This window comes from Polypterus senegalus, chromosome 14 (assembly GCF_016835505.1).
Source record: "Polypterus senegalus isolate Bchr_013 chromosome 14, ASM1683550v1, whole genome shotgun sequence".
NCBI classification, from domain to species: Eukaryota; Metazoa; Chordata; class Cladistia; order Polypteriformes; family Polypteridae; genus Polypterus; species Polypterus senegalus.
In genome coordinates this window covers 120,900,478-120,926,311 of record NC_053167.1, presented here as the reverse complement: position 1 = coordinate 120,926,311, position 25,834 = coordinate 120,900,478, and the positions used below count along the sequence as shown (strand labels likewise).

The following is a 25,834-nucleotide window of genomic DNA, read 5'->3' as shown; positions in this document are numbered from 1 at the left end:
ACCGTGTGCAGCTTAGCAAACTGTTTTACACGCTACATACAGCAATTCGCATCCGCGACAAACATGCGTCTTCTTAGATGCTCCTGCACTTTGTACGCACCCCTCTCCCACCTCGCTACTACCGTGGTCGGGTGTCTTGGTGGATTATATATGGAAAGGCAGCCAAAGAGGATTGACAGATTGATAGCTCTTTCTCGATTCTGTGGGTGGTGGTGCATGGCAGTTCTTAGTTGGTGGAGTGATTTGGCTGGTTATTTCCGAAAACGAACGAGACTCCCGCCTGCTAAATAGTTATACGACCCAACAGCGGTCGGCGTCCAAATTCTTAGAGGGACAAGTGGCTTTCAGCCACGTGAGATTGAGCATTAACAGGTCTGTGATGCACTTGTATGTCCAGTACTGCATGTGCGCTACACTGAATGGATCAACGTGTGTCTACCCGGCGCGGGGAGGCGTGGGTAAGCCATTGAGCCCCATTCGTGATGGAGACCGTGGCTTGCAATTGTTCCCCACGAACGAGAAATTCCCAGTACGTGTGGGTCATACGCTCGCACTGATTACGTCCCTACCCTTTTTAAACCCCACCCGGGGTGGGCTTTTAAGTGGGCAGTGCGTACCGAACGAGCGCCGTTCAACTCCGTCCTTCGCTTTGCAAGGAGAAGGCGTGACGGCGTTCCTCTGGTTTTCAGTCACGGACAATTGTATGTTGGTTCGTAACGTGCATTGTTGCAATGTTACTTTTCTTGGTGGTTTATTAAATTACAGATTTTTCAAATGTTTATTTTTTCCTCTGTGCTTAAAAATCATTTAAAAAGCGGCCTGATTATGCGGCGTAGGCTAGTAACATATGTTTTACTATTGTGTGTAATTGCAAGACACAGATCAATACTTAACTGTCTTGGCTTAAAAAATGGACGTACAGTATTTGGTGAGTTTTTTAGCTTCTCCTCCAAGTCCCATAGACAACAATGTATTGTAATGCACTGGTGTAGCCAAGGTACTTTTTTAAATTCCCAGAAAGCAATTCATTTTAGAACACAATTTTACTTGGCAAATACATATATAGCACGTTTGTGAAGAAATAACTTTGACTTTAAAAATGTTAAGCTTATTCTTCAAGGAAAAAGAAACAATTAAGGGTTCTAAATTTTAAAAGGCAAGTAAATTAATACTAAGGCAAAAAAGTCTGTACCATTAGTGGCAGCAATTAGTTACTTATTAAGAAAACGGCTGAAATGAAAAAACTGCAGGCCCTCCATCCCTGGAGTGTGAGTCCGTCCGTCCTAGGGTGTGAGTTTGACACATCTGATAACTACAGTGAAATAATACTCCTCATTTAAGGTCAATGCACACTCTCATAGTATTAGGAACCCTGAATCAATTCATCACAAAGGTGTCTACTGTGTGGGGTATGCATGTTCTCCCATAGTTTATATTCTCTATCATTTATAAATTTTATACTTTTATTACTTTGGTAATCATTCACATGTATTGAAGACTGCTGCCTCTATTGTCAACCACAGCTCAACAAATTAATTAAAGGAAAGACATTGTTGGGCTTCATTTATGTAAATTAGTTTTAAACTATTTTGCTTTCAGTCTGTTTAACCAAATCTGTGTTTTGGTGGACTTATTATGTAATTAGTTAATTAGTAAATTGTAAAGTTTTTTGTTGCATTTAAATGTGAACGTGTTACATTGCTGTGAGGCTGCACTAAGTGAAACCACTAAATAAAGTTAAATAAGCTTTATTTAGTTGAATGTACATACATATGCACACATGCATCCACGCAAACCTTCTGAAAACATGCTTTCACTTTGTCATTATGGGTTACTGAGTGTAGATTGATGAGCAAAAATAACAAATGTATTTATTTAAAAATAAACGTACAACACAATGCATGGAAAGAGAAGGAACTGAATACTTTCTGAACCTGCCATATATAAAGATTTAGACTATTAATGCTATCATAAAGTAGTTTCATAAGAAAATTTGTATGCAAGGGTTTGCTTTATGATAAACTGGTGTCCCACTTGTGCCAAATTCAGTAATACATTTCACTGGAGGAGGGTCCTTTCTGAAATTCTTTGAAAAAGCATTATAAAAAAATCCATTAATTGACCATTGTCTTGCCATTTTTTTCTTTCACCTTTGATCTATAAAGCATTGCTTTCATCCCAGTAGACAAATGGTGACAAATTACGCAGTCTCCCTCATTTTACCGCTTTTCCCCCTGAGACGTATTCACCCAGTTTGTTAATACCCCAGAGTTTGATAACCTTAATTTGACTGCAAAATACAGATTTGACTTTATTTAGCCCTTTCCTGAGTTTATGGCCTGTTTTGCACTTCCATTTAGCAAGCTGTACACCTTCAGTTAAAAATAAAAAAAACAGAAGCACACAGAAATAAAAACTGATATCTGCATAAGAATGTAAAAAAAAAAAAACTGTCAAAACAGACTTCTCATATCTGTCTCTTACACAATTGAATTTTAATTGCTACATATCTACCAAGCCAATGATGAAACATGTAATTGAATATTCAACAAAGGACTTTTTTGGTTTTATCTTTTTTGATGAATAGCAGCCTTGAATCTTATTATCCTTTTCTGCACCACCAATTACAATGAAAAAAAAATTAACTATCCAAAATACGTTGCCTACCTTGCAAATGAACTTTGTTTTCAGGACTCTGAACCAGAACAGAACTGACAGAATCCAGGTTGTCATAGTTACTGCATCCAAGAGGGCCAGTTCGTGTTTCTGTTACCTGGGAAACAATCAAAAAAGATTTATTTTATTTAATTTATTATTTGCTATTTTTTATTTATACAATATGCATGTTTTTGTATTTTTTAATAATATTAGAAGTTTTTGGGATGCCTGTGTGGGAATTTACTTTTTAATGCGTCTTTGTTGCTGTCCAAAGTACTGAAGTTGGAAGCTCTTTCTAAAAACAGTAAGTAGATCTTCATTAGCATATTCAGAATTAATGATCAAATCAGCTCATGCTGATTAATTAGCAAGAAAAAAGAGGAACAATAGGACGGCGTGAAGTCATAGAAGGAGGTGCAACTGATTAACATGAATCACAGGTAAATTAATGAAAGACATCATTAAGGAAAAGATCGAGCAGAAAATGTCAAGGAGAAGAGTATCACTCTCAATATACTCAACATGGGCTCACACGAGGAAGGCCATGTTTCACTAATATGCTGGAGTTCTATGAAGAAACAACAAAAGCATACCATAAGATAAATGAATGTGATATTTTTATTTTCAGAAGACTTCTGATAAGGTACCACATGAAATTTTACTGATCAAACTAAAAGTAATGGGAATTCAGTGCACAGTCTGCATGTGGGAACATAAATGACACAGAAAGTAAAGGGAACATTTTCAGAATTAGGTTATATATATATATATATATATATATATACACATAGCATATATATATATATATCCATCCATCCTATATATATATATATATATATATATTGTAAAGACCGAGGAGACAGTAGCAAGTGTTGGGGTTTTCCGGCCCCGTATATTGTAAAATACAAAACAAAATAAATATCATAAACAAAAGTTCATAATGCGCGACGCCGACTCCTGGCGTCGCGGCCATTTTATTGGGGAGGAGCGGAAGTGGAGGAATGCGGGAAGGACCGCAAGGGAGGATGGGAAGGATGGCGTCAGGGCAAGATGGCGGAGGAAGGGCGGAAGTATCGCACTGCGGTCACTCCAGGCCTATGGTGCAGGAAGGTCTTTTTTCTATGAGGAAGCAGAGGGAGAAAGTTAATACCCCACCATTCCCTGGCGGAGTGGTTTCCCAGGTGCTATCGAATCAATCCGCGCCTCCTACTGCGCGTGCGTGACACGATCCCCCTTAGCCCAGGACCGTCAGGTGGGCGGACCTAACCGAGAGGTCGTGAATACGAGAGAGGCATCGGCATTGGCCTGAAGGGTGCCCGCCGATAAGTGACAGTGAACTTATACGGCTGTAAGTCCAGGAACCACCTGGTGACCCGCGGATTCGACTCTTTGTGTAGGGACATCCACTGAAGTGCAGCGTGATCAGTCACCAGAGCGAATTCGCGACCCAGCAGGTAGTACGGAGGTGGGTCACTGCCCCCTTAATGGCCAAGGCCTCCCTCTCCACTGCAGCGTGCGGGTCTCCCGGTCCATCAGTTTCGGCTAAGGTACATCACAGGGTGCTCGACACCATCGGCGCTTTGGCTCAGCACGGCACCCAGGCCTGTGTCCGGCGTCGGTCTGGAGAATAAGCGGGAGCCCAAAATCGGGCGTCCGTAACACAGGTGCCGGCGTTAGGGCCTTCTTTAGGTCACTGAGCGCGTGTTCTGCTTTGTCGGTCCACACCACGTATAGGGGAGCGCCCTTTTTTGTCAGGTCAGTCAAGGGTGCTGCTCTTTCGGAGAAGCGGGGAACAAACCGGCGGTAGTAACCCGCAAGCCCCAAGAAAGCCTGCACCTGTTTCTTGGTACTCGGACGGGGCCATTCTAAGATGTCTTTAACTTTGGAGCTCTGTGGCGCACCTGTCCTTGTCCCACGAGGTAGCCTAAATATTTGGCCTCCTTTAATCCAAAAACACTTCCGGGGTTTATGCGGAGGCGGCTTTAGCCAGTGTTAGGAGGACAGCTGCGACCTGCAGTAGATGCTCCTCCCAGGTGCGGAATAGATGACAACGTCATCCAGGTAAGCGGCACTATAGGACTGGTGGGGCTTCAGCACTCTATCTACCAGGCGTTGGAAGGTCGCGGGGCCCGTGCAGCCCAAATGGGAGGACCTTGTACTGCCAGTGCCCGCTAGGGGTGCTAAAGGCCGTTTTCTCCTTTGCGGATGCCGTTAAAGGAATTTGCCAATACCCTTTTGTCATGTCAAGGGTAGTCAGATATCGAGCCGTACCCAGCCGCTCAAGGAGGTCGTCAATGCGGGGCATGGGGTAGGCATCGAACTTGGAGATCTGATTCAGGCGTCTAAAGTCATTACAGAACCTCCAGGAGCCGTCTGGCTTGGAGGCGAGGACAATAGGGCTGGACCAGGGACTATGGCTCTCTTCAATTATGTCCATGTCCAACATCGTTTCACCTCCAGTTCGACCTCTGCGCGTTTTGCCTCCGGAGTCGGTAGGGCCTCTCCGGACGATTACCCGGGCTCCGTGACTATATCGTGCTCAATCAGCGGTCCGGCGGGTGACTCGCTCACTACCTCGGGGATGGCTCGGAGTGTTTGGGCTAACTCCTGCCGCTGCTTGGGGTTCAGCTCTTCGCCGAGGTTAAGGGCAGTTGTGCTTGCGAAAGGGAGAGTGACCTACGGGGCTGGGAGCTCCTCTCTATCTCTCAGGGCTTTAACAGGTTGACATGATAGATCCTCTCACTTTCGGTCGGCGATTGGGCTGTTTCACCAAATAGTCGGCGAGTCCTTTCTCTCCTTAACCTCGTAAGGCCCTTGCCAGTGGCGAGCAGCTTGAGTGGGAGGTGGGGCGAGCACCATAACTTCGGTCCCAGGCGGAACTCCCTGAGGGCGGAGTTGCGGTTGTAACACCGGGCCTGCGCTGCTTGCGCCGAGTCACGTGCTCTTTTAGGAGGGGCCTGATCTTTGTGAGTGGTCGGCGCAGTTGCGCACGTACTCAAAATGTTAGAGGAGGGAAGAGCCTCGGCCTCCCAGCCTTCTTTTAGGATGTCGAGGATTCCCGGGGTTGTCGCCCGTATAGTAATTCAAAGGGGAGAAGCCTGTAGAGGCCTGGGGTACCTCCCGGTAGGCAAAAGCACGGCGGGAGGAGCTGGTCCCAGTTCCTGCCGTCAGCGCTGACTACCTTGCGGAGCATCTGCTTAAGCGTCTGATTAAATCGTTCGACCAACCCGTCAGTTTGCGGGTGATAGACTGGCGCTTTCAGGTGCTTTATCTGCAGTAATTTGGCTACCTCCTTGAGCGTATCCGAAGTGAAGGCGTACCCTGGTCGTGAGGACCTCCTTGGGTATGCCGCAGCGTGAAAACAAGTTAACCAGTTCCGTGCGATGCTTTTAGTATTAGCGGGCGCGGGGAACCGCCTCTGGGTACCGGGTGGCATAGTCCACCATGACTAGGATATACTTGTGGCCACGGGTTGAGGGCTCCAGGGTCCCACCAAATCGACCCCTATCCTTTCAAAGGGATGTCCACGAGGGAATAGGGACTAGAGGAGCACGGTCCCTCCTAGGAATCTGGCGGGTCTGGCACTCCGGACAGGATTGACAGAACCGCGGACCTCCTCATTGATCCCAGGCCAGTAAAAGCGGGCTTAATCCTCTCCAGTGTTTTTGGCCCGAGGTGGGCCTAGGAGGTGAGCATGTGCCAACTTCGCATATCTCCGCCCGGAAGGTAGCGGAATTAGCAACAACTTCCGCACCTCGCCCTCATGGGTAGCCACTTTCGGTACAACAGATCATTCTCAAGGACAAAGAAGGGTTCCAGCGGTGTGGATCCGTCCGCTGTTGAGCTGTTAGGCAGAACGATCGCATTCGGGCAAAGCGCGGGAGTCATCATTCCACTGCTCCCTCTTAAAGGAGGCGGCGTGGACGAAATTGATGGTCCAGGCGCGAGGAGTCTTGGGGCCTGGGCCGGGAAGAGTTCCTGGCTAGTCCCTTCTCCGGCGGAATCTTCGGGTCAAGGTCCGTAGCCACGGAAGGTCCCCGAGACACCAGCGCCCATAGGGCCTGCCCTTGTGCACGGCGTGGAGGCGCGGGAGGTGCCTTTTCCCCTCATGACAAGATCCAGCGAGGCCCGGGAGGCGGCGAATGGCTTACCGCTGATTCTTTTAGACCAGTCTTGTCCCAGAATCACTGGGAAGGGGGTCAGGTAACACAGCGACCGTCATTTGGATTGGTTCCCCTTCCAGGTAACATAGCAGTGGCGGAGCGATATGACCTAGTCCCCCATGCACACAGGTAACCAACAAATGCTGTTTTAACCACTGTTGCGGTAAGACAAGCGGCGAGCAACAATGGTAATGTTGCTGCGGAATCAAACAAAGCCACCACGGCGTGCCCATTTAGCAACACCACTCCCGTGTTCGGACTCGCCAAGGGATGCGGCGGGTACAATACCTCTCCGATGATGTCCAGCTGCAGTCCATAGGCTCCGGGCGATGTGATGGGGGCAGTTTGGCAGCAGGTGGCGGTCTCGCCACACTTGAAACAGCGGCGGACCCGGCCTCTCTCTGGCTCTGGCTGGCGCTTCTGCAGCGCGTCGAGGGCTTCGGGGTGGCCGCCCGTCCCTGCGGTTCCAGCGAGCAGGCTTTTCTGACCCCCAAGTGGAGGACCGCCAACTGGCGCTCCAGGGCGTCGAGGAGGCCCGACATGTTCTGATAGGCGTGTCCCGGACCTGCTGGGCGAGGGAACTGGGCATCGCGTTGACCAGGCCTTCACAGGCCACCCGCTCGACCACTTTCCGCCCGTCGGGCTCTCTGGCCGTAGCCAGCGGCCCATCTTGCCCCAGAACTTCGAGCGCCTGGGCGCGGCGGCTTTTCGGGTCAAAGACCCAGTTCCGCCATTGACGCCTGCTGGCCGGGCTAATGCCGTAGCGGGCCAGTATTTGGGCTTGAGGAGGTCGTAATTAGCGGCCTCCTCCTCAGGAGGTCATAATAGGCCAGCGCGTCCCTTCAGGTATGGCGCCAAGATGGGCGCCCACTCGGACCGCTGCCACTTTCGTTCGGGTGGCGTCCTCTCAAACATGCCCAGGTAGGCATCGGCGTCCTCGAAGGGCCCGCCGGACCATAGGAGGCGGCTGCCTGGCGGGTCTGGTCTCGCCCGTTGGGCTTCCACTAACCTGGCCGTGGCCTCCAGCTCCCGGTGGTAGCGGCTTGCGCTTGCTGCAGGGCCTGGAGCTGGGCGTTCATTCCTGCAGCACGGTGTTCAGGTCCTGTCCCTCCGTCATTCCGGGATCTCTGTATCCTGCCGACTCGCCACTTGTAAAGGACCGAGGAGACAGTAGCAAGGGTTGGGGTTTTCCGGCCCGTATATTGTAAATACAAAAAAAAACAGGTCAAAATCATAAACAAAAGTTCATAATGCGCGCCGACTCCTGGCGTCGCGGCCATTATTGGGGAGGAGCGGAAGTGGAGGAATGCGGGAAGGACCGCAAGGGAGGATGGGAAGGATGGCGTCAGGGCAAGATGGCGGAGGAAGGGCGGAAGTATCGCACTGCGGTCAATCCAGGCCTATGGTGCAGGAAGGTCTTTTTTTCTATGAGGAAGCAGAGGGAGAAAGTTAATACCCCACCATTCCCTGGCGAGTGGTTTCCCAGGTGCTGTCGAATCAATCCATGACCTCCTACTGCGTGCGTGACAATATATATATATATATATATATATATATATATATATATATATATATATATATATATATATATATGGTCCGGGGAGGTACCATGCTTGCTCCCCTGGCACATACACAGAAGGGGCATCCCAGGCGGGCATGGGCCCCAGCCATCTGTCATATGCCCCTTCTGTGTATACCTGTGGTAATATCCATTACCATAAATATATATATATGTGTGTGTGTATATGTATGTATGTTTTGGATAGGAGTATAAGTAATAAGCTGGTTAAGTTTGCAGATGAGACCAAAATATGTGGTTTGGTAAGTAATCTAGAATCTATTAAATCATTACAGAGGGACACGGACAACATACAGGCTTAGGCAAATTTGTGGCAGATGAAATTTAATGTATGTAAATGTAAAGTATTAAATGTAGGAAGTAAAAATGTTAGGCTTGACTACACAATGGAAGTGTAGTGTCTGAAACTTGACACTACACCTTAAGAGTAAGGCCTAGGAGACATAGTGGACTCAACTTCCAGGCAGTGTACAGAGGAAAGATTGTAGATTATATAGCATGAAGTGTGGAGTACAAGTCAAGGGAGGTTATGCTTAAGTTATATAACACAGTAGTGAGTCCCAGCTGGAGTACTGTGTACAGTTTCGCTCTCTGTGTTACAAATAACATAGAGCGGCTCTTGAAAAAGTCCAGAAGAGAGCAGCAAGACCGATTTCAGGGATTTACAGGTATGGGCTATAAGGAGAGATTGAAGGACTTGAACCTTTTTGGTTTAAGAAAATGGAGATTAAGAGGGTGATCAAAGTGTTTAAAATTATAAAGGGAATTAGTACAGTGGATCCCAGCTGCAACAAGAACAGCGTGATATAGTCGTAAACACTGGACAGATTTCACACAGATGTTAGAAAGAACCATAGACGTGAAACAAATTATCAAGTAATCTAATCTTGATTTTATTCTGGACAATCTAGGTGAATAGAATTGATGAGCTTGTTGGACTTAATGGCCGATTTTTGTCATAGTTTTACTAATGCTCTGTTGTTCACAGTGGATTGCCAATCTTTTTAAAGGTGCCTTTAGGTGTCTGAATCTTTTCTCCTCTGTGGACCCCAGTTTCTTTCCACGGTCCACGTTGGAGTGAGCCCTTGTGTTTATGGTCTAATGCCATGTCCACTGTTGCCTGGACAGCCTTTGGTTCTCTGTGACATTCACGCGACTAAGGTGGGATTAGAAAGTGCATGGATGCATGGATGCAAAGTGTTCAAAATAACATTAAGTTGAGCCGGACTTTAGGGGCCTTCAGATCTCTTCACCAAACTACTTGGTAATTTATTCCATGTGTCCAAAGATCCAGGCAGATTTCTTTTTTCATCCCTTTTTGTGTGTGCTGTTTTTTTTTTTTTAATGAAGCACAATACTGGGTTTAGAGTTGTTATTCCATTACTGGAAATCTGTGTTTGTACTTTTTGTCAACAAGGCATTAAAAGCCCAGTTCTACTGAAAGGTGGATGAAGCAGAAATCTAACTAATTTGTGGAAAATCGGTATTCTTGCAAAATGTGCTCCATATTTTAATTCAGCAATAATGATGAGAACCACAACACCCAAGATACAGTCATAACAGTTCAAAAAAATTACTGTGCTGTATTTGATAAGTGGAATTAAAATAAGGAAAACAGAAGGTCCAATTAGGACTTTTTTAGATTCACAGTGCTGAAACATCAAATGAACAGTGGAATTATGTTTTGATTTTTATGTTTAGCTAGCTTTATTGTTTCCTGTTTAAAATGGTAAATATCCATTTATAGAAATGAGTCATTTTCAAGACCGTGCAGAAATCATTCTGTACAAAAAATAGCTTGAAAGTATTTTTAAATTACTCTCCATATATGATTTCTTCAAAAAAATACATTTTAATCAGTCACAATTGTTTGAGTGAGTATTTGAAGACAAATTGGCTGTTGTCATTGTTAATTATTGTTTTTGTTTCTGAAAATAGATTATTCATTTGTTAATATAGCAAATTCTGTTAGCTGAAAACCTTTTGAAATTTATGTTTCTACATTTCCGGCATAATAAGATTGAGAGAGAAATGCAATTTTGTAAGAGGCTGGTGGCTTAAAGTCTGCAGGCTTTGGTTGCAGAACGATAAAAATGTGTAATTTTTGACAGATGATAGAAAGCTACACTTGAAGGAGATAAAAGCACAGGGTGTACATCATGTTTTAACTAAGAAAGAAGAGACACCAGTGAGTGCAACAATTAACCAATAAGCCTATGTGCCCAGTTATTATATCACTGCTATTATAATTGCCCTACTATGGAGAAGATACCTAGAATCTCGATGTGAGTCTAATTTGTTCTGCAGTGTGTGGGTGGCCAAACTCTAGCAGAGAGTATTTTCTTACTTATAATTACCTCATTATAAATGTTCCATTGGTCACACAAAAAGAAAGGTAGAAGTTTCTTTCTTCTTATCTTGTAAGTTCTGAAGCTGCAGCTTTTTATTCAGTTTTATTGTCTACTTTTTTTACGACTGGAACATTTTCATCAAATGTTTTCATTCTGACCATTATACTTTGTTCTCATTAATGCTGAAAATTGAGGAAACAATTTTATGTTGGTCCTAACATTAGTTAAATGGGATTAATTGCTATACAAATCCAATTGCGCCTCATTATTTTATTTGTTAGGCTGCATTGGTGTGAGCCACTGCCTCGCAAATCTTGCGCCCTAAATTTGAATCCCAGACCGAGTTAAAATCTTCATTGAGTCAGCATGTGTGGCTGTGTGGAGAATTTTTTGGGTTCTCTAATTTCATGCCCACATTTTAAAAATGTGTTTATTAGACCCCCCTCCATCCAAAGGGGTGGATGGGGTCCTGTTTGGTGACCTGAGGATTCCACCTCAGCTTTTTGCAGATGATGTGGACCTATTGGCTTCCTCACAGGGGTGACCTCGGGTTCACAATGGGGTGGCTGGTGGCCGAGTGTGAAGAAGTAGGGATGAGGATCAGCACCTCCAAGTCTGAGGTCATCGTTCTTAGCCAGTAAAAGGTGGAGTGTCTGCAACAGGTTGGGTAGGAGGCGTCACTTCATTTAAAAGAGTTTAAGGTTCTTGGGGTCTTGTTCTCAAGTTAGGGAAGAAGGGATTCACCCAAATTATAGCTGGTTGCTATATATCAGCCTTATGCCTAAATCATTACATTGATTTTTCCCCACATTAAACAACATTTAATACCGAAGAATGACAAAGAGAAAACAAGATTTTAGAAATTTAAAATTTTTTTTTAAAAATAAAAATTGATATATTACATTGACACAAGTGCTCAACACTTTGCTTTGGCTCAGGTGCATCAATTTCTAATGATCATTACTGAAATGTTTCTACACCCTATTTGGAGACCACCTGTGTTCGATTCAATGGACTGTGCTAACTAGGAAAGGTACACGCTTGTCTATAGAAAATCCCACAGTTAAAAAAAAACCAAGGCACAAGGCTGAAAGAATTGCCTGCAGAGCTTAAAGATATGATTGTGTCAAGGCACAGATTTGGAGAAGGCATAAATACTTCCTTCAGAACAGAATACAATACAATACAATACAGTTTATTTTTATAATAGCCCAAAATCACACAAGAAGTGCCGCAATGGCCTTTAACAGGCCCTGCCTTTTGACAGCCCCCAAGAATTAACTCTTTAAGAAGACAAGGAAATACTCCCAAAGAAACCCTTATAGGGAAAAAAAATGGAAGAAACCTTTGGAAAGGCAGTTCAAAGAGACACCCCTTTCCAGGTAGGTTGGACGGTCAAAAAAAGGAGGTAAATACAATAAAATACACAGAACAGAACACAAGTAATCCTTAATACAGTATAATAGCGCAATAGAAATATTACAAGTACAGACCAGAATTCAACAGGAGATGATACCACACAATATGATTTTGATTTGTTTAGAGTCTTGGAGACCTCGGCCATCAAACTGCCTCCCACTACTGGCCATTCCACAGCTAAGACTGTGCTGGGCCAGCCAATCTGATGAAAGGACCACTCTATCCGATGAAAGGACTCCTCTTGTAAACAGAAGGCTTCCAAGAGCTCATTGGCCTCCAAAATTCTTAAATGGAAGATGTTTGGAACAACCACGATTCTTTCAAGAGATAGCCAACTGAACATTCAGAGGAGAAGGGCTTTACAAAGAAAGGTGACCAAGAACCCGATGGTCACTCTGTCTGAGCTCTAGAGAACAAGTGTGGAGATAGTAGAAACTTCCAGAAGGACAACCATCAATGCAATACTCCACCAATCTGGGCTTTTTGACAGAATCGCCCAAATGATGCTTCTCCTCAGTAGAAGTCAAATGGAAACCTGCTTAGAGTTTGTAAAAAGGCACTTGAGGGACTTGCAGCCTGTGAGAAACAAGATGCTCTGGTGTAATGAAATGAGGATTAGCATCATGTCTGGAGGAAATCAGACACCACTGATCACCTGTGTAATATCACTCTAACAATGAAGTATGCTGGAAGCAGCATCATGCCGTGGGTTTGCTTACCAGTGGCAGGGATTGGGAAACCAGTCAGGGTTGAGGGAAAGCTGAACGGATTAAAGTACAGAGATAATCCTTATTGAAAACCTACTCCAGCTTGCTCTGGACCTCAGACTGGACTGAAGATTCATCTTCCAACAGGACTATGACCCGAAACACAAAGCAAAGATAACACAGGAGTGAATGTTCTTGAGCTGCTCAGCCAGAGCCCAGGCTTGAACCCAATCAAACATCGGAGGGACCTGAAAACCTGAAAACAGCTATCCACTAATGGTCTCCATGCAACCTGACAGAGCTTGAGAGGATCTGGAGAGAAGAACAGCAGAAAATCCCCAGATCCGGGAGTGTGAAGCTTATCACATCACACCAAAAGAAGACACCAGGCTGGAATCGCTACCAAAAAGGGCTTCAATGAAGTACTGAGGAAAGGGTCTGAATACTTGTGTCAATGTGATATTTTTAATAGATTTGTAAAAGCTCCTAAAATTGTGTTTTTGATTTGTCATTCTAGGGTATTGTCTGTTGCTTGATGTGGGAGAAATGAATTTTAGCAATTTTAACATAAGGCTGCAACATAAAAAAGTGACAGGGTCTGAATACCTTATGAAGGCACTCTGTATAATGTGCCGTGCAGCCGGGGTCCTTGCCCGCCCGTGACACCTCCATGCTGAAAGGACCAGGGGAGGGAGCGTATCCAGAGCATTACCTCTCCCGGAGAGCCAGGTAGCATCTCCCCTGGGTGGCAGCAGTGCCTCAGATTCCTGTACAGCTACATGCGACTTGGAGTTGGACACACCCCTGTTGGGATCCGTGAGTGCAGCCAGGGGGTGCTGCAGATGCTGCTGAGCCCTTATAGGCAGTTCTTCCACCACACCCAGAAGCTGCCAGAAGCGGAATAATGAGGACCTGGAGCACTTCCGGGCGCCTTATAAAAGGAGCCAGCAGACACTTCTCTGGGAGCCAGAGTCGGGAGGAGGGAGATGAAGCTTGCCAGGAGAAGTGGAGGAGAGAAAGAATGGAGAAGAAGAGAAAAAGAGAGAAAGAAGTATTGTGTTTGAGCTTGCGAGTCTGTGCTAGGCTTGTGGGAAACGGGGAAGGCATTTCCCACGAGAAAAAAATAAAAATAAATAAAATACGTGTGCTATGAACATGTGTCCTCCGCATGTCTGTCTGTGATGGGTTGGGGCGGCAGTGCCCATCTGGTGGGCCACAATAAGAATACTGAGATTTTTAACATCAGATTAGATTCTAGTTTCTTATTTCCAATAAATCTATCTTTGTACCTTTAATTTTACACAAATCGAAATAAGTGAGGTGATTGAAACCTTTCATTCATTTTATTTAAAACCATTAAATGACAGGTCTACATAAAAGTCAAACCATTTTGGGTAAGCTAAAAATAACTGGCTGAATAATTGAAAGAAATTCTGTTTCTTGTGCACCTCTTCATGACTGGCTAGACAAACTGCAGCATTCATTTAAAATGAGTTTTTATTTAAAGTGCATAATATCATGTGAACAAAACAAGGTCAGCTTGTAATTCCATTCTGGTACACCAGTTGTTTCAGCGTCTTACTTATGCAATGTTGGGCCTTATGACATATCTAAACTTCTTGTTAGGCTACAACAAACTGGACATGTTAAATAACTCAAAATGCCAGATGGACATGTTGAATATTTGATGACATAGCCCTTCATAATTTAATATCTGATGGTGGTTTGGTAGGAAAACAGATGGCAGCAATAGTAAGGTCTTGTGCTATTTTAAGCTGATTTCAAAGAAGTTTGGTTATTGTTGTTACTTTTTCAAGATGGTGACATTTACTCTGAAATATTGTGCTGAAACATCAATGTTCTGTAGGAGAAGGACAAAACAGAACTGAGATGATTAGGGCCTGCCAGTTCAACTTTTTCCATTGCAGATGGTCCTTATTTTCTTAGCAATGATTTGAACAAACACTCAGTTGATGTGATAAAAACTGTGCCCTGCAAAAGACTGGTGACCCACTGTGAGTTTTTTAGAGAACATTTCTGTATTACAAGTTAAACCTTATGCAGCAAACATGCCAGTGTTAATAGCTCTTTTTGTGTTATAGTCTAGTATAATATAGTATGGGTCTTGTGGCCTGGAACCCCTGCAGATTTTATTTTTTTCTCTTTCTGTCCTCCCTGGCCGTCAGACCTTACTTTTATTCTATTTTAATTAGTGTTCCCTAATTTTAATTATTTATTATGTTTTTTTTCCCTTTCTTCATCATGTAAAGCACTACACATTGTTAGCTACATTGTTTGTATGAAAATGTGCTATATAAATAAATAATGTTGTTGTTTTTGTAATAATATTTAAGGTATATACATGGCAACACTGCTTTCATATATGCACTATACATGTTAACACAAATGTTCTGTCTTCTTCTTCTTCTTCTTCTTTTCCCACTTCTATGTGGGGTCGATGTGCTTGATCAGCTTTCTCCATACAGCTCGGCCCTGCACCTCCTTGTCAGTCAGACCCTTTTCCTTCAGAGTCATTTACTTTATCCATCCATCTCCCCATTGGCCTCCATTCTTTTCTCTTCCCCTGTACTTCCATTAGCATCACTCGTTTTGTCCACATATTCCTTGTCATCATCACATACCCATACCAATTCAACCTTCTTTCCTGTGCTTTCTTCATTATCTCTCCAACCTTTGTTGTACCTCCGAATGTCGTGTTTCTTATTCTGTTCTTTTTTGTAACTTCACACATCTATCTCAACATTCTCATTTCTGCCTCATTCAACTTCTTCTCCTGCGCTCCCTTTACTGCCCATGTCTCAGCCTCATACATCACTGCTGGTTTAACCACCGTCTTAAAAACCTCACCTTTATTCTTAACATTAATCCTTCGATCACACAATACTCCTGATACCCTTCTTCCAATTATTCCATCTCCACTACAGTCTATGGATTATCCCAGCATCTAGCTTAGGCTACCATTTTAGGCTACCAATGATCCTAGATATTATAAATGTATCCACTTTTTCAATAGCTCTTCCTGCAGGCTAACTTCAGAATCCTGAACCTTAAATATTCAGTGTTCTTGCTATTCATCTTCAACTCTCTGTCTTCCAAAGCCATTCTCCATTCTTCTAGCCTCTTCTCCACTTCCTCCTGTCTTTTGCTACACAACACAATGTCATTAGCAATAATCCTGCACCAGGGGGATTGGTCTTTAATCCCATGACTCAACATATCCATTACCAGATCACCTGGTGCACCCCTGTTGCAGACCTACTCAAACTGGGATCTTGTCTGTTACCCCAACACTGTTTTTAACCTGAGACTTTATTCCCTCATACATATCCTGGACAATCCTCACATACTTCTTTGGTATTCCTTTCCCTCTCAGGCACTTCTAGGCATGGTACTCTATCATCAGCCTTCTCCAAATCAATAAACACCATATGTAATCTTTTATGTTTTCCTCAATGCTTCTCTATGGGTTGTCTCAATGTGAACACCGCAGTGTTTCTTAAACTAGGGGGTGTGACTCACTCTGAGTAGTAGACATGTTTGTGGTGGGTCACCACATGATTGTGTAGTATAACTAGCTGAGCTCATCCAAGCACACATTTTGTGTCAAGTGATGCAGCACTCTCCATTTAGCATTCTACTTATTGCTATACTATGCAAAACAACACTGTTGATGTAACACAGGGATGTTTTTCCTTCTATGGCATGAAGATATCAAAAATATTTCTCACAAAACCATCTACCTCTGAACACCAGTGAAACAATCAAATTGAGACGACTGACAAGCAATGACACATACAAGAATAGGGTAAATATGAAAGAATGACATAAGTGAAGCTTGAAAGGACGAAATGAAAGAAATAAGTGCGGCACAAAAATGTGGCAATATTTGGGTTTTGTGAAGAGTGAGTGAATATGGTTGTGGTATATACTAAAAGTAGTCTCGGTGACCATGGACAGCTGCTCAGTACCTTTTCTGCAAGTTCACTGTTATGGCATAAATTGGATTTAAATCTGTAGCAAGTAGCAGTACCAAGAAGATTTTGTATTAAGTTTAACATGATTCAGTAAAGAATTCATTCTCTTCATACTATTTAAATTTGTTCAATAGATTTAAATATACCCAGTTTACTTAGCTTTTAAACGAAAACCACAATAGATTGAATTATTTGCTAATTTATTTAGAAAATAAGTTTTGTTAACGGTGGCCCTCATTTGAAAAACATTTCAAGAGCAGTTAAACTGATTCAATTAATTTATTTTTTTGATTAATTTTATTTCTTCTTTTTGACATCAATTAAATGGCTATGCTAGGTGTCAATTTATATACTGCCCTTACATCCTTGTGCTGCACACATTATAAATATTTTATTTCTCTCTGCTTTACTACACCTCTGGAATCTGTTACCTGTTCTGAAAAATTATTGTTTTATTAACAATACCTTTGCTTTCCACTCGTCTCTTTTGGGTGAAGCAGCCTTTTGTTTTTATGTACCAAAAATCTGAAATACTTTATCAATTGAAGCACACCAGGTTATCACTGTGAATCATTTTATAAAAACTCCCAAAAACCCACTTTTTAATTTCACTTATTCACAATGAATTTTTTTTAAATCTGCTCTTAATAAACTAGATATGCATAGAATTATCATAGTCTAAATTGAATTTGCAATCATTTGTAATGTATATTTTGGTCTCTTTTTTTTCTGGTTCTTCTGGCATTCCGTGACCCCACAACCAGATCAATGTCCTATGCAGCCACCTGTGATGTTTGAATTAAAGCAGATATTCCAATTTCCCACAAGACCCACTGTGTTCTGTCAATGAACTGGCAAGTAAAGTTATGAACAAAAACTGTGTGATACCCGTAAAAAACAAAACAAAAAATCTAAAGTGAAATGAAACCTATGCCAAATATAAGAGACAACAAATATGGTGAAGATACCAAAAAAGTAAAATCCAAACTATACATGAGAAAAGAGCACAAAGATAAACTTTGGATACTTCAGACGTTTAGTATCCACAGATCAGATAATGGTTTGCACTCATAGCTGTCCTTTTATCCAGTCAAGTTGATTACGAATGGGTCCTGACCTCAGAGGCCACGCCCCTAGCAACACTGGAAGCGGACCTAACAACAGAAATAAATACTGATGGCCTTAGAGGACCCAAAATCTATTAAATCATGACAAACTTCTTTGAATGCTCTAAGACCAAAACTAAAAAAAAAAACCAACAATAAGGAACATTTACGTTAAGTAGAATGCCTAATGGGGGCTCGGCGGTCTTTTGACCCTGAAACCTTTGCAATTTATTTTTTTCTAAACTCCAGCTTACATTAACTGGAGTTTTTGCATTTTTTTCCTATCCTCCTGGACATCTGATCTTATCATCAGACTCATCGGTAGAGACATAAAAAACAATTCTATATACAGTATAAGGAGACAACTTCTCTATTAATTATATATGTATCTTATGTAAGTGTGTATTTATTCATTGTTATTCATATCTAATTTGAATTTGCTTTCTTGTTTGTAACTATTTTTTTGAAATCTTGCAAAGCACTTTAAGCTACATCCTGTATATGAAAATTTGCTCTAGAAATAAATGTCACTGGTGTTTAATATTTATGTGAGAAATGTGCTTAAAAGAAAACAATATTTACTCTTTTTTATTACATGACCATTGTTATTTGTCTGTGTTTGACTCTGCTGTTATTATGGAAATAAATATGAGTCTCAGTAAGGCATTTACTGTATGTGTGTCATCAGATTAAAACCCCTGATAGATAGATAGATAGATAGATAGATAGATAGATAGATAGATAGATAGATAGATAGATAGATAGATAGATAGATAGATAGATAGATAGATAGATAGATAGATAGATAGATAGATAGAACTTTATTTGTCCCTAGGGCCAAACACTGTGCTGTTTTGTTGTCTTATTTTGAGGAGTGCTGTAAGACTTTTTGTGATTCAAATATTTTGAATAGTAAGCATCAAGAACATAACTGATTCCCCTCACCAGCATCAAGTTCAATCTTTAGATCATTGGTGTGGATGTTCACAGCATACAGTATGTTGGCAATAACAGAGGTCTAACAATTACCACTTTTGATATGCATGGTTTCAAAGTTATAAAATGCAGATAAGACAGTTCCAAAGATGCATAATTAGCAAATCTTTCGCCATTTACAAAACTAGCACCATAGACAGCACTTTCAGGTTTAGGCTGAACATTTATTTTTGCTTTGTAATAAAGTCATGGTTAAGAGGTGATTTTTCACAAATATTCCAAGAAACTGATTCATACTGAGGACTATAAATGTATGAAACCAGCTGCCTAGCAGCATATTTGAAAGTAGCTCTCGAGAGACTTTTAAATGTCAACCTGATATTATTTTAGAAACATTAGATGAGTAGGAATTGATGAGCCATGCTGCGCTGAACGGCCTGGTCTGATCCAAATTTTTTCTAATGCTCTTACATTCCAAAATAACAAGTTAAACAGAGTTCAAGACTTAGCAGTATGATTACATGATCGAAAAAAAATAATACATATAACTTGTTAAAGATTTCTAAAGGCAGTGGCAAAGGCACAACTACTGTAAATGCTAGAGTCCAAATCTTTAATGCTCAAAGTAGAGTCAAATGGTATTGTTAACTAAATAAAGAAGAGCCTTAAGCCATTGTTATATTTGAAATTCCAACATGGCGGTCCTTTATTTGCAACTATATATGGAGCCCCATTATACCTTCTTCAAAGCATCACAGCTGACTGAAGAAATCTAACAGAAAAACTTCCTTTAATCAGCTAGGCTCATTTACATAACACATTTGAATACATTTTAATTTTCTCCAATCATCTTTAAATAAATGGTATACTCTGAAATAAGTATTATGTAAAGTCAGAAAGTAGTCAAACATATTAAAAGTCCTAAGGCTTCTCATATATAAATTGTTATCAGAGAACAAAGCATGACGTTAAATGTTATATATAATCTCATTTTATAATCAATGCTGGTACAAATGAAGTCAGGATGTCCCAGTTTAACAGGCAGGCAGTTCCAAGCACTTTTTCTTCTTCTTTTCCCTTACACTAACTCTGCAATACAGTGATGTTGCTCCTAACAAAATGCAGAAAAACAACACGATGCTAAGAATTAAATAAAAGGGCCGCTTCATTTTAGCACATCCTTTTTTATATTGTACGTGCAACCCTTACAGCGGTCTTCTGTGTGAAAGTGAAAAGAGACTTGAGGCGAGCTTTAAACACTTTATCCGTTGCATAGCAACCAGGCAGACATCAGTTTGATCATCTAACCAACGCCGGTTCAGAGAATCAAGTTAATAGTCACATTCATCAGTCTTAGGGTAGCACATTCTAGTAAAGTTCAACATTTCTTCCCAAAATTTAGAAGCAGTAAGAAATTCTATCCTAAGATATACAAGCATTATGAAACTAAAGAAAAATCCAAGGTGGATAAATAAGAAGTTGCAAAGAAAAAAACTGTTTTTAATACAAATAAGGCAAATACTGTAACTCTAGCACTATCCGTAAGTGTCATGAGAGCACAAGAGCACTGATTAAAAAGGATGTTAGGAAAGTTAAAAGGCAATCAGAGAGAAATAATGTGGAAAATTGCAACACATGGCTCAAAGACATTCTTTCAATATTTTAGTTATGAAACACTGGTGAAGGAAGAAGAAAAATTTAGAAATTTTGAGGCAAACTTAAATATACTAATTCTTTAAATTTACATTTTTCCAACATTTTCACTTGAGAGAACATCAATAACCTCCCAGCAATTACTGGGATAATTAAAGAAGTACTCAGTGAATTGGAAATTGTAGAGAAAGACATTCTACTTAGATTAAAAAAGACAAACTCGGCAGGAATAGATGACATTTATCCTAAGGATAGTAAAGAAGTTAGTGAATGCATACAATTCCTTCCTATAAAAAGTATTCACCCCCATGGCAGTTTTCATATTTTATTATTATACGACATTGAATCATAGTGGATTTTGTTTGGCTTTTTTGAGACTGATCAACTGAAACAGATTTTAATGTCAAAGTGAAAACAGATCTATGCATGATGTTCTAAATTAAGATATAAAACACAAAAATAACTGATTGCATAAGTATTCAAGCCAATATTTAGTAGATGCAAATATGGCAGCCATTATAGCCTCCAGCATGTGTGCTCAGGTCTCCCTCTATCAGCTTTGACATTTTCTTCCGTTCTTCTTAGGAAACCTGCTTGAGCTCAGTCATTTTGTGTGTAAGAGAACAGGCTTTATCAAATCCAGTCCCAAATCCCTAAATGAATTCAAATTGAACTACTCCATAACATTAACATTGTTGTTTGTTTAAGCCAGTGTAGCTTTCACTTTATGCTCAGGGTTGATTTTTTGCTGGAAAACTAATCTTCTCCCAAGGTGCAGATTTATTTGCAGACTACATCAGGTTTTCCTGTAGGATTTCCCGGTATTTTTCTGCATTCATTTCCTGGGCCTGCTAAAGAGAAGAAGCCCTACACCATGATGCTGTCACCACCATGTTTCACTTTTGGGATGGTGCGTTTTTGATAATCTGAAGTATTTGGCAAGGTATTTACTATGCTAGCCAAAATGCTCCATTTTCACCTCATCAGACCACAGAACCTTTTTCCATTGGATTCAGAGTCTCCTGTGTGCCTGTCGGTAAACAGGTAAGGAGCTGGGCAACAGTCATTGTCTGCACACTCTTTCCATTCCCATCTATTTGTAACTCCTTCAGAATTCTACAGGTCTTTTGGTGGCTTCCTTCTCTCGCCTTCTTCTTTCACACTCAATGTTTGAGTAGCTGTGTCATACTCTTTCATTTTCTTCATGACTGATTTAACTGAACTCCAAGAGATATTGAGATATTTCTCATCTCCATATATTGACTTGTGCTTTTCAATCACCTTTTCACTGAGTTGCTTAAAGTGTTTTTTTTTTTTTGGTAGGTTATGCCACCATTCTGGCTCAAGTTGGACCTTCCACATGCATTTATGCTACTGGCGTTTAAAAAATTCTGACAATTGACCTCCATTGAACTAATTCTGTGTCTTCTAAAAAAAATTGGCAGTACCAGTAATAATTCAGGTATGTCACATCAAATGTGGCGAATACTTATATGATCAACGACGGTGTGTTTTATATTTGTCATTTATTTAAAATACTTAACAGAGATCTGTTATTACTTGATATTAAAGAGTCTTTTCATGTCCATCAAAGCCCAATTCAATCCACTGTGATTTACGTATAACAATAAAAAATGAAAACTTTGAAGGGGTGAATACTTTTTATAGGTATTATTTATAAATCATTCATGCATATTGTTCAAAAGCAGTGTCTACTTGGGAAATTCTTACAAACTGAAAGCTACAGAATGTTGTCCCAGATTATAAAAAAGCAATAAGGCTGTTCCAAATAAATATAGGCCATTAAGTAACATGAATATTGTTAAATTAATTAAAGCATCTTTTAGGGAAAATGCAAGCAACACTCAGCCAACGCAGGTGCACTACTGAACACCCAGCTTTGGTTTGGACAAGAAGATTGTGTTTTTGTTAATACGGTAAAATTCTATGAGGAAGCAACAAAAGCATAACATAAGATGTGCATGTGATATTATTTATCTTGATTTTCAGAAGGCTTTTAACAAGGCATCACATGAGAGAGCACAAGAGCACAACATTATGTATCATTGCTATGCACACGATATTCAGATTTATCTATCTCTGACCTCTGAGAATACTCCACAAATTGAGTCCCTTAATGAGTGTTTTAATGAGGCTCAAAGCCTCGATGGAAGAGAGCTTTTTTCATCTTAATAAAAATAAAGTTGATTGTTTTAACAAATACTGATAAAGTCAAGAACTTGAATTTAGAAATTTAAAGCATTACACTCAACATGACTGTTAAGAGTTTAGATTTTATTCACGATTCAGAGTTCATATTTGTGGGTCAGATACAGTCAGGTTTCATTAGCAGTTTTTATCACCTCAAGCTAATTTCTAAACTCAATTCTCTTACAAGAATTTAGAGATTTAAATTTATATTTATTTACTTAGCAGACAGTTTATGCTAAATGACTTACAAAATGAGGTCAACATGAATACATATCAGTCTGGGCGACAGCTTCGAACTTGTAGGACAGGTTAGAAAAATTAATTACTGTATATACTCGCCTATAAGTCGGGTCTTGAAACCCGAAAATCGATCATAAAATCAGACCCCGATTTATACACCCATTCAAAAATGCGATAATTAATTTTTTTTATTTTTACATCTTCTTGCCTCCTCCAATCTCGCATCAGTTTCTCAGACACATTGAAGTTTGTTGCAGCAGCGTAGTTACCAATTTTTTTTTGCTATTTCAACGACATTTAATTTGAAACCAGCATCATATTTTCTTCTGATTGAATGCTCCATCATAGATAAGGGATGCTCTTATGATAAAGGTGTATGAGGGTGTGAGATACAAAAAACACAAATCAGTGCAAACGTTGCTTCAGAATACTTTGGGTATTACTGTATGGTCACGTAGGCTCAATTAGGAGCACGTGCACTCCCACTCCCAGACAGAAAAAAAAGCAGTGTGCTACATGGTTACTCTCGCAGGTGGGCATTAGCATATCATAATCCCTTGTACCAATAGCATGAGTTTTCTGCATTCAACTTATATGACCGACATTATAATTATACTGTAAAATCAAGTTCTGACATATCCGCAGGAGAACTTATTCACGAGTATATATGGTACCACAGGAGAAGAACTATAAAGCTGCAGCAGCACTACTTAAATGGACTGCAAATCCTAGCAGCCCCGGGATATAATTTACCATTGGGAAGCTTCAGGTGTTGCCTTGGGGGTTGGTGAGGGGAAAATAAATATGGGATATACTTTAAAGCTGAACCAGAAGAAGCAGGCAGGAACTTAGCCATCTGCTATCTTTGTTGTTAGAACACTTCACCTTCCACTGGATTACAAATACTATACATCCATTATATTACAGTTTCTCTGAATTTATGTTCTTGTCCTGTGGTTGCTTGGTCGAGTGGTCTCATCTGATTGTCTTGGGAGTGCTCTCAATAACTACAAATCTTTACTTCTGTTAGGACTAAACTTTACATATTCGTTCAACAGGATGTTGTAGCAGGGTGAGTGATGAAGCAGGGAGAGTCTAGAAATGGTGTAGGTGGGATGCCAACTGGGCAAAACCCTGTTTAATGTGAGAGAAAAAAAAAGATCAAACGAAAAACACAAGGTTGATAGCACTACAACAGATGTCAGCTTGATGCCTTCTAAAACACTCTGGTGTCGATCTTAAAACTTTCTCTCTAGCGTGGTAAGAAACGAATCCCTTTTATACTAGATGGCCTGGAAGGGGCGGAGCTTCTTTGGCTCCAATGCCCTTAATGGGCATTTTCTCAAGGCTGTGAAGGGAAAAAAGAGACTATTAACGACAGTGCCCCCTCTTATCCCAGGGTGAGCCAGAAGACCTTCTGTTGAGCAAGCGTGACTCTGGTCACAGGGTGGAGGGTTCATTGGATTTACACCATTGTCATCTGCATTAGTTTTACTGGGCTGTGTTTGGACCTTTGTCATGAGTTTATCATTGATCATCTTGTGGGTTTTGTTAGTATTTGTGTTTGTTAAACAATTATTGTATGGGTAATTTGGGTGGGATTTTTGTTGTGCGTGTTGTTTTTAAATTGTTTTTTTAATCCCATATCTTGTTTAATATGTTTATCATTATTAATTTCTGAACTTGGACGGCACGGTGGCGCAGTGGTAGCGCTGCTGCCTCCCAGTTAGGAGACCCGGGTTCGCTTCCGGGGTCCTCCCTGCGTGGAGTTTGCATGTTCTCCCCGTGTCTGCGTGGGTTTCCTCTGGGTGCTCTGGTTTCCTCCCACAATCCAAAGACATGCAGGTTAGGTGGATTGGCGATTCTAAGTTGGCCCTAGTGTGTGTTTGTGTGTGTCCTGCGGTGGGTTGGCACCCTGCTCAGGATTGGTTCCTGCCTTGTGCCCTGTGTTGGCTGGGATTGGCTCCAGCAGACCCCCGTGACCCTGTATTCGGATTCAGTGGGTAAGAAGATGGATGGAATTTCTGAACTTTTGTTTCACATGAAGAGGCCAGGTTGTGTAGGCTACTGGTGTCCCTAAATATAATAAAGAAAGCAGTGTAAGAGTGTATTCATTTGTTTCACATGATGGTCCCCCCTCTCTTCTCCGCTGCTGGCCTGCACTCACACTGCACTTTAAAATTCTGAGCCTTGGCACACTTTCTTTATCACCATGCGACTTTGTGTAAATGCAAAACAAGATTAGAACATGCATGTCAAAATTATTTTCCTTATTTTGTGTTTTTTTTGGAGTCATGTAGGGCAGGATAACGTTCTGCCATCTTACAAATTTATTCAGTGTGCAGCGCAGTGTTTTGTTGTTAATCATGATGCATGTATGAGAAGAATTTTACAGAGACAAATGAAGAAGAATTAGGAAGAAGTTTCAGTTTTTCTTGCCAACTGCAATTTCCATTCATCTCTAAGGTGAGAATAACAACCTACTTTTAACTCAATTGGTATTGAATGAGATGACGTTGTATCATTGATGTCTGTGTTCCATGTGTGGCCACATTTAGCGATCACACTGTTTCTGAATCCTACTGAACCGAGCCCAGGCTCACCTCTCCCAATTGGCCCAGGGCACAGTATGGTTTGCCCAGAATGGAGCGATCACACTAGTCAAACAAACTATACTTTTGGGGGGCGGGGTGGTCACATGCAGATAAACGTGCTTGGGTATCGAGTAAATTGCAAGGGTGAGTACACCCTATATCCAAACATCCTGCAACCGCTACAAGGCTAACAAAATTTATCGACTAATTATGACAGATATC

At 41.3% G+C, this 25,834-nt stretch overlaps 1 protein-coding gene across 1 annotated transcript in view; it reads right to left on the bottom strand.

Annotated features, from left to right (window-relative positions):
- Window positions 1–25,834, bottom strand: part of LOC120514865 (BMP/retinoic acid-inducible neural-specific protein 3-like) — a 472,658-nt gene that overhangs the window by 94,648 nt on the left and 352,176 nt on the right. Inside the window, exon 5 of the mRNA XM_039735477.1 lies at window positions 2,668–2,773. Coding sequence (XP_039591411.1) covers window positions 2,668–2,773 — 106 coding nt within the window. The remainder of the gene's footprint in view (window positions 1–2,667; window positions 2,774–25,834) is intronic.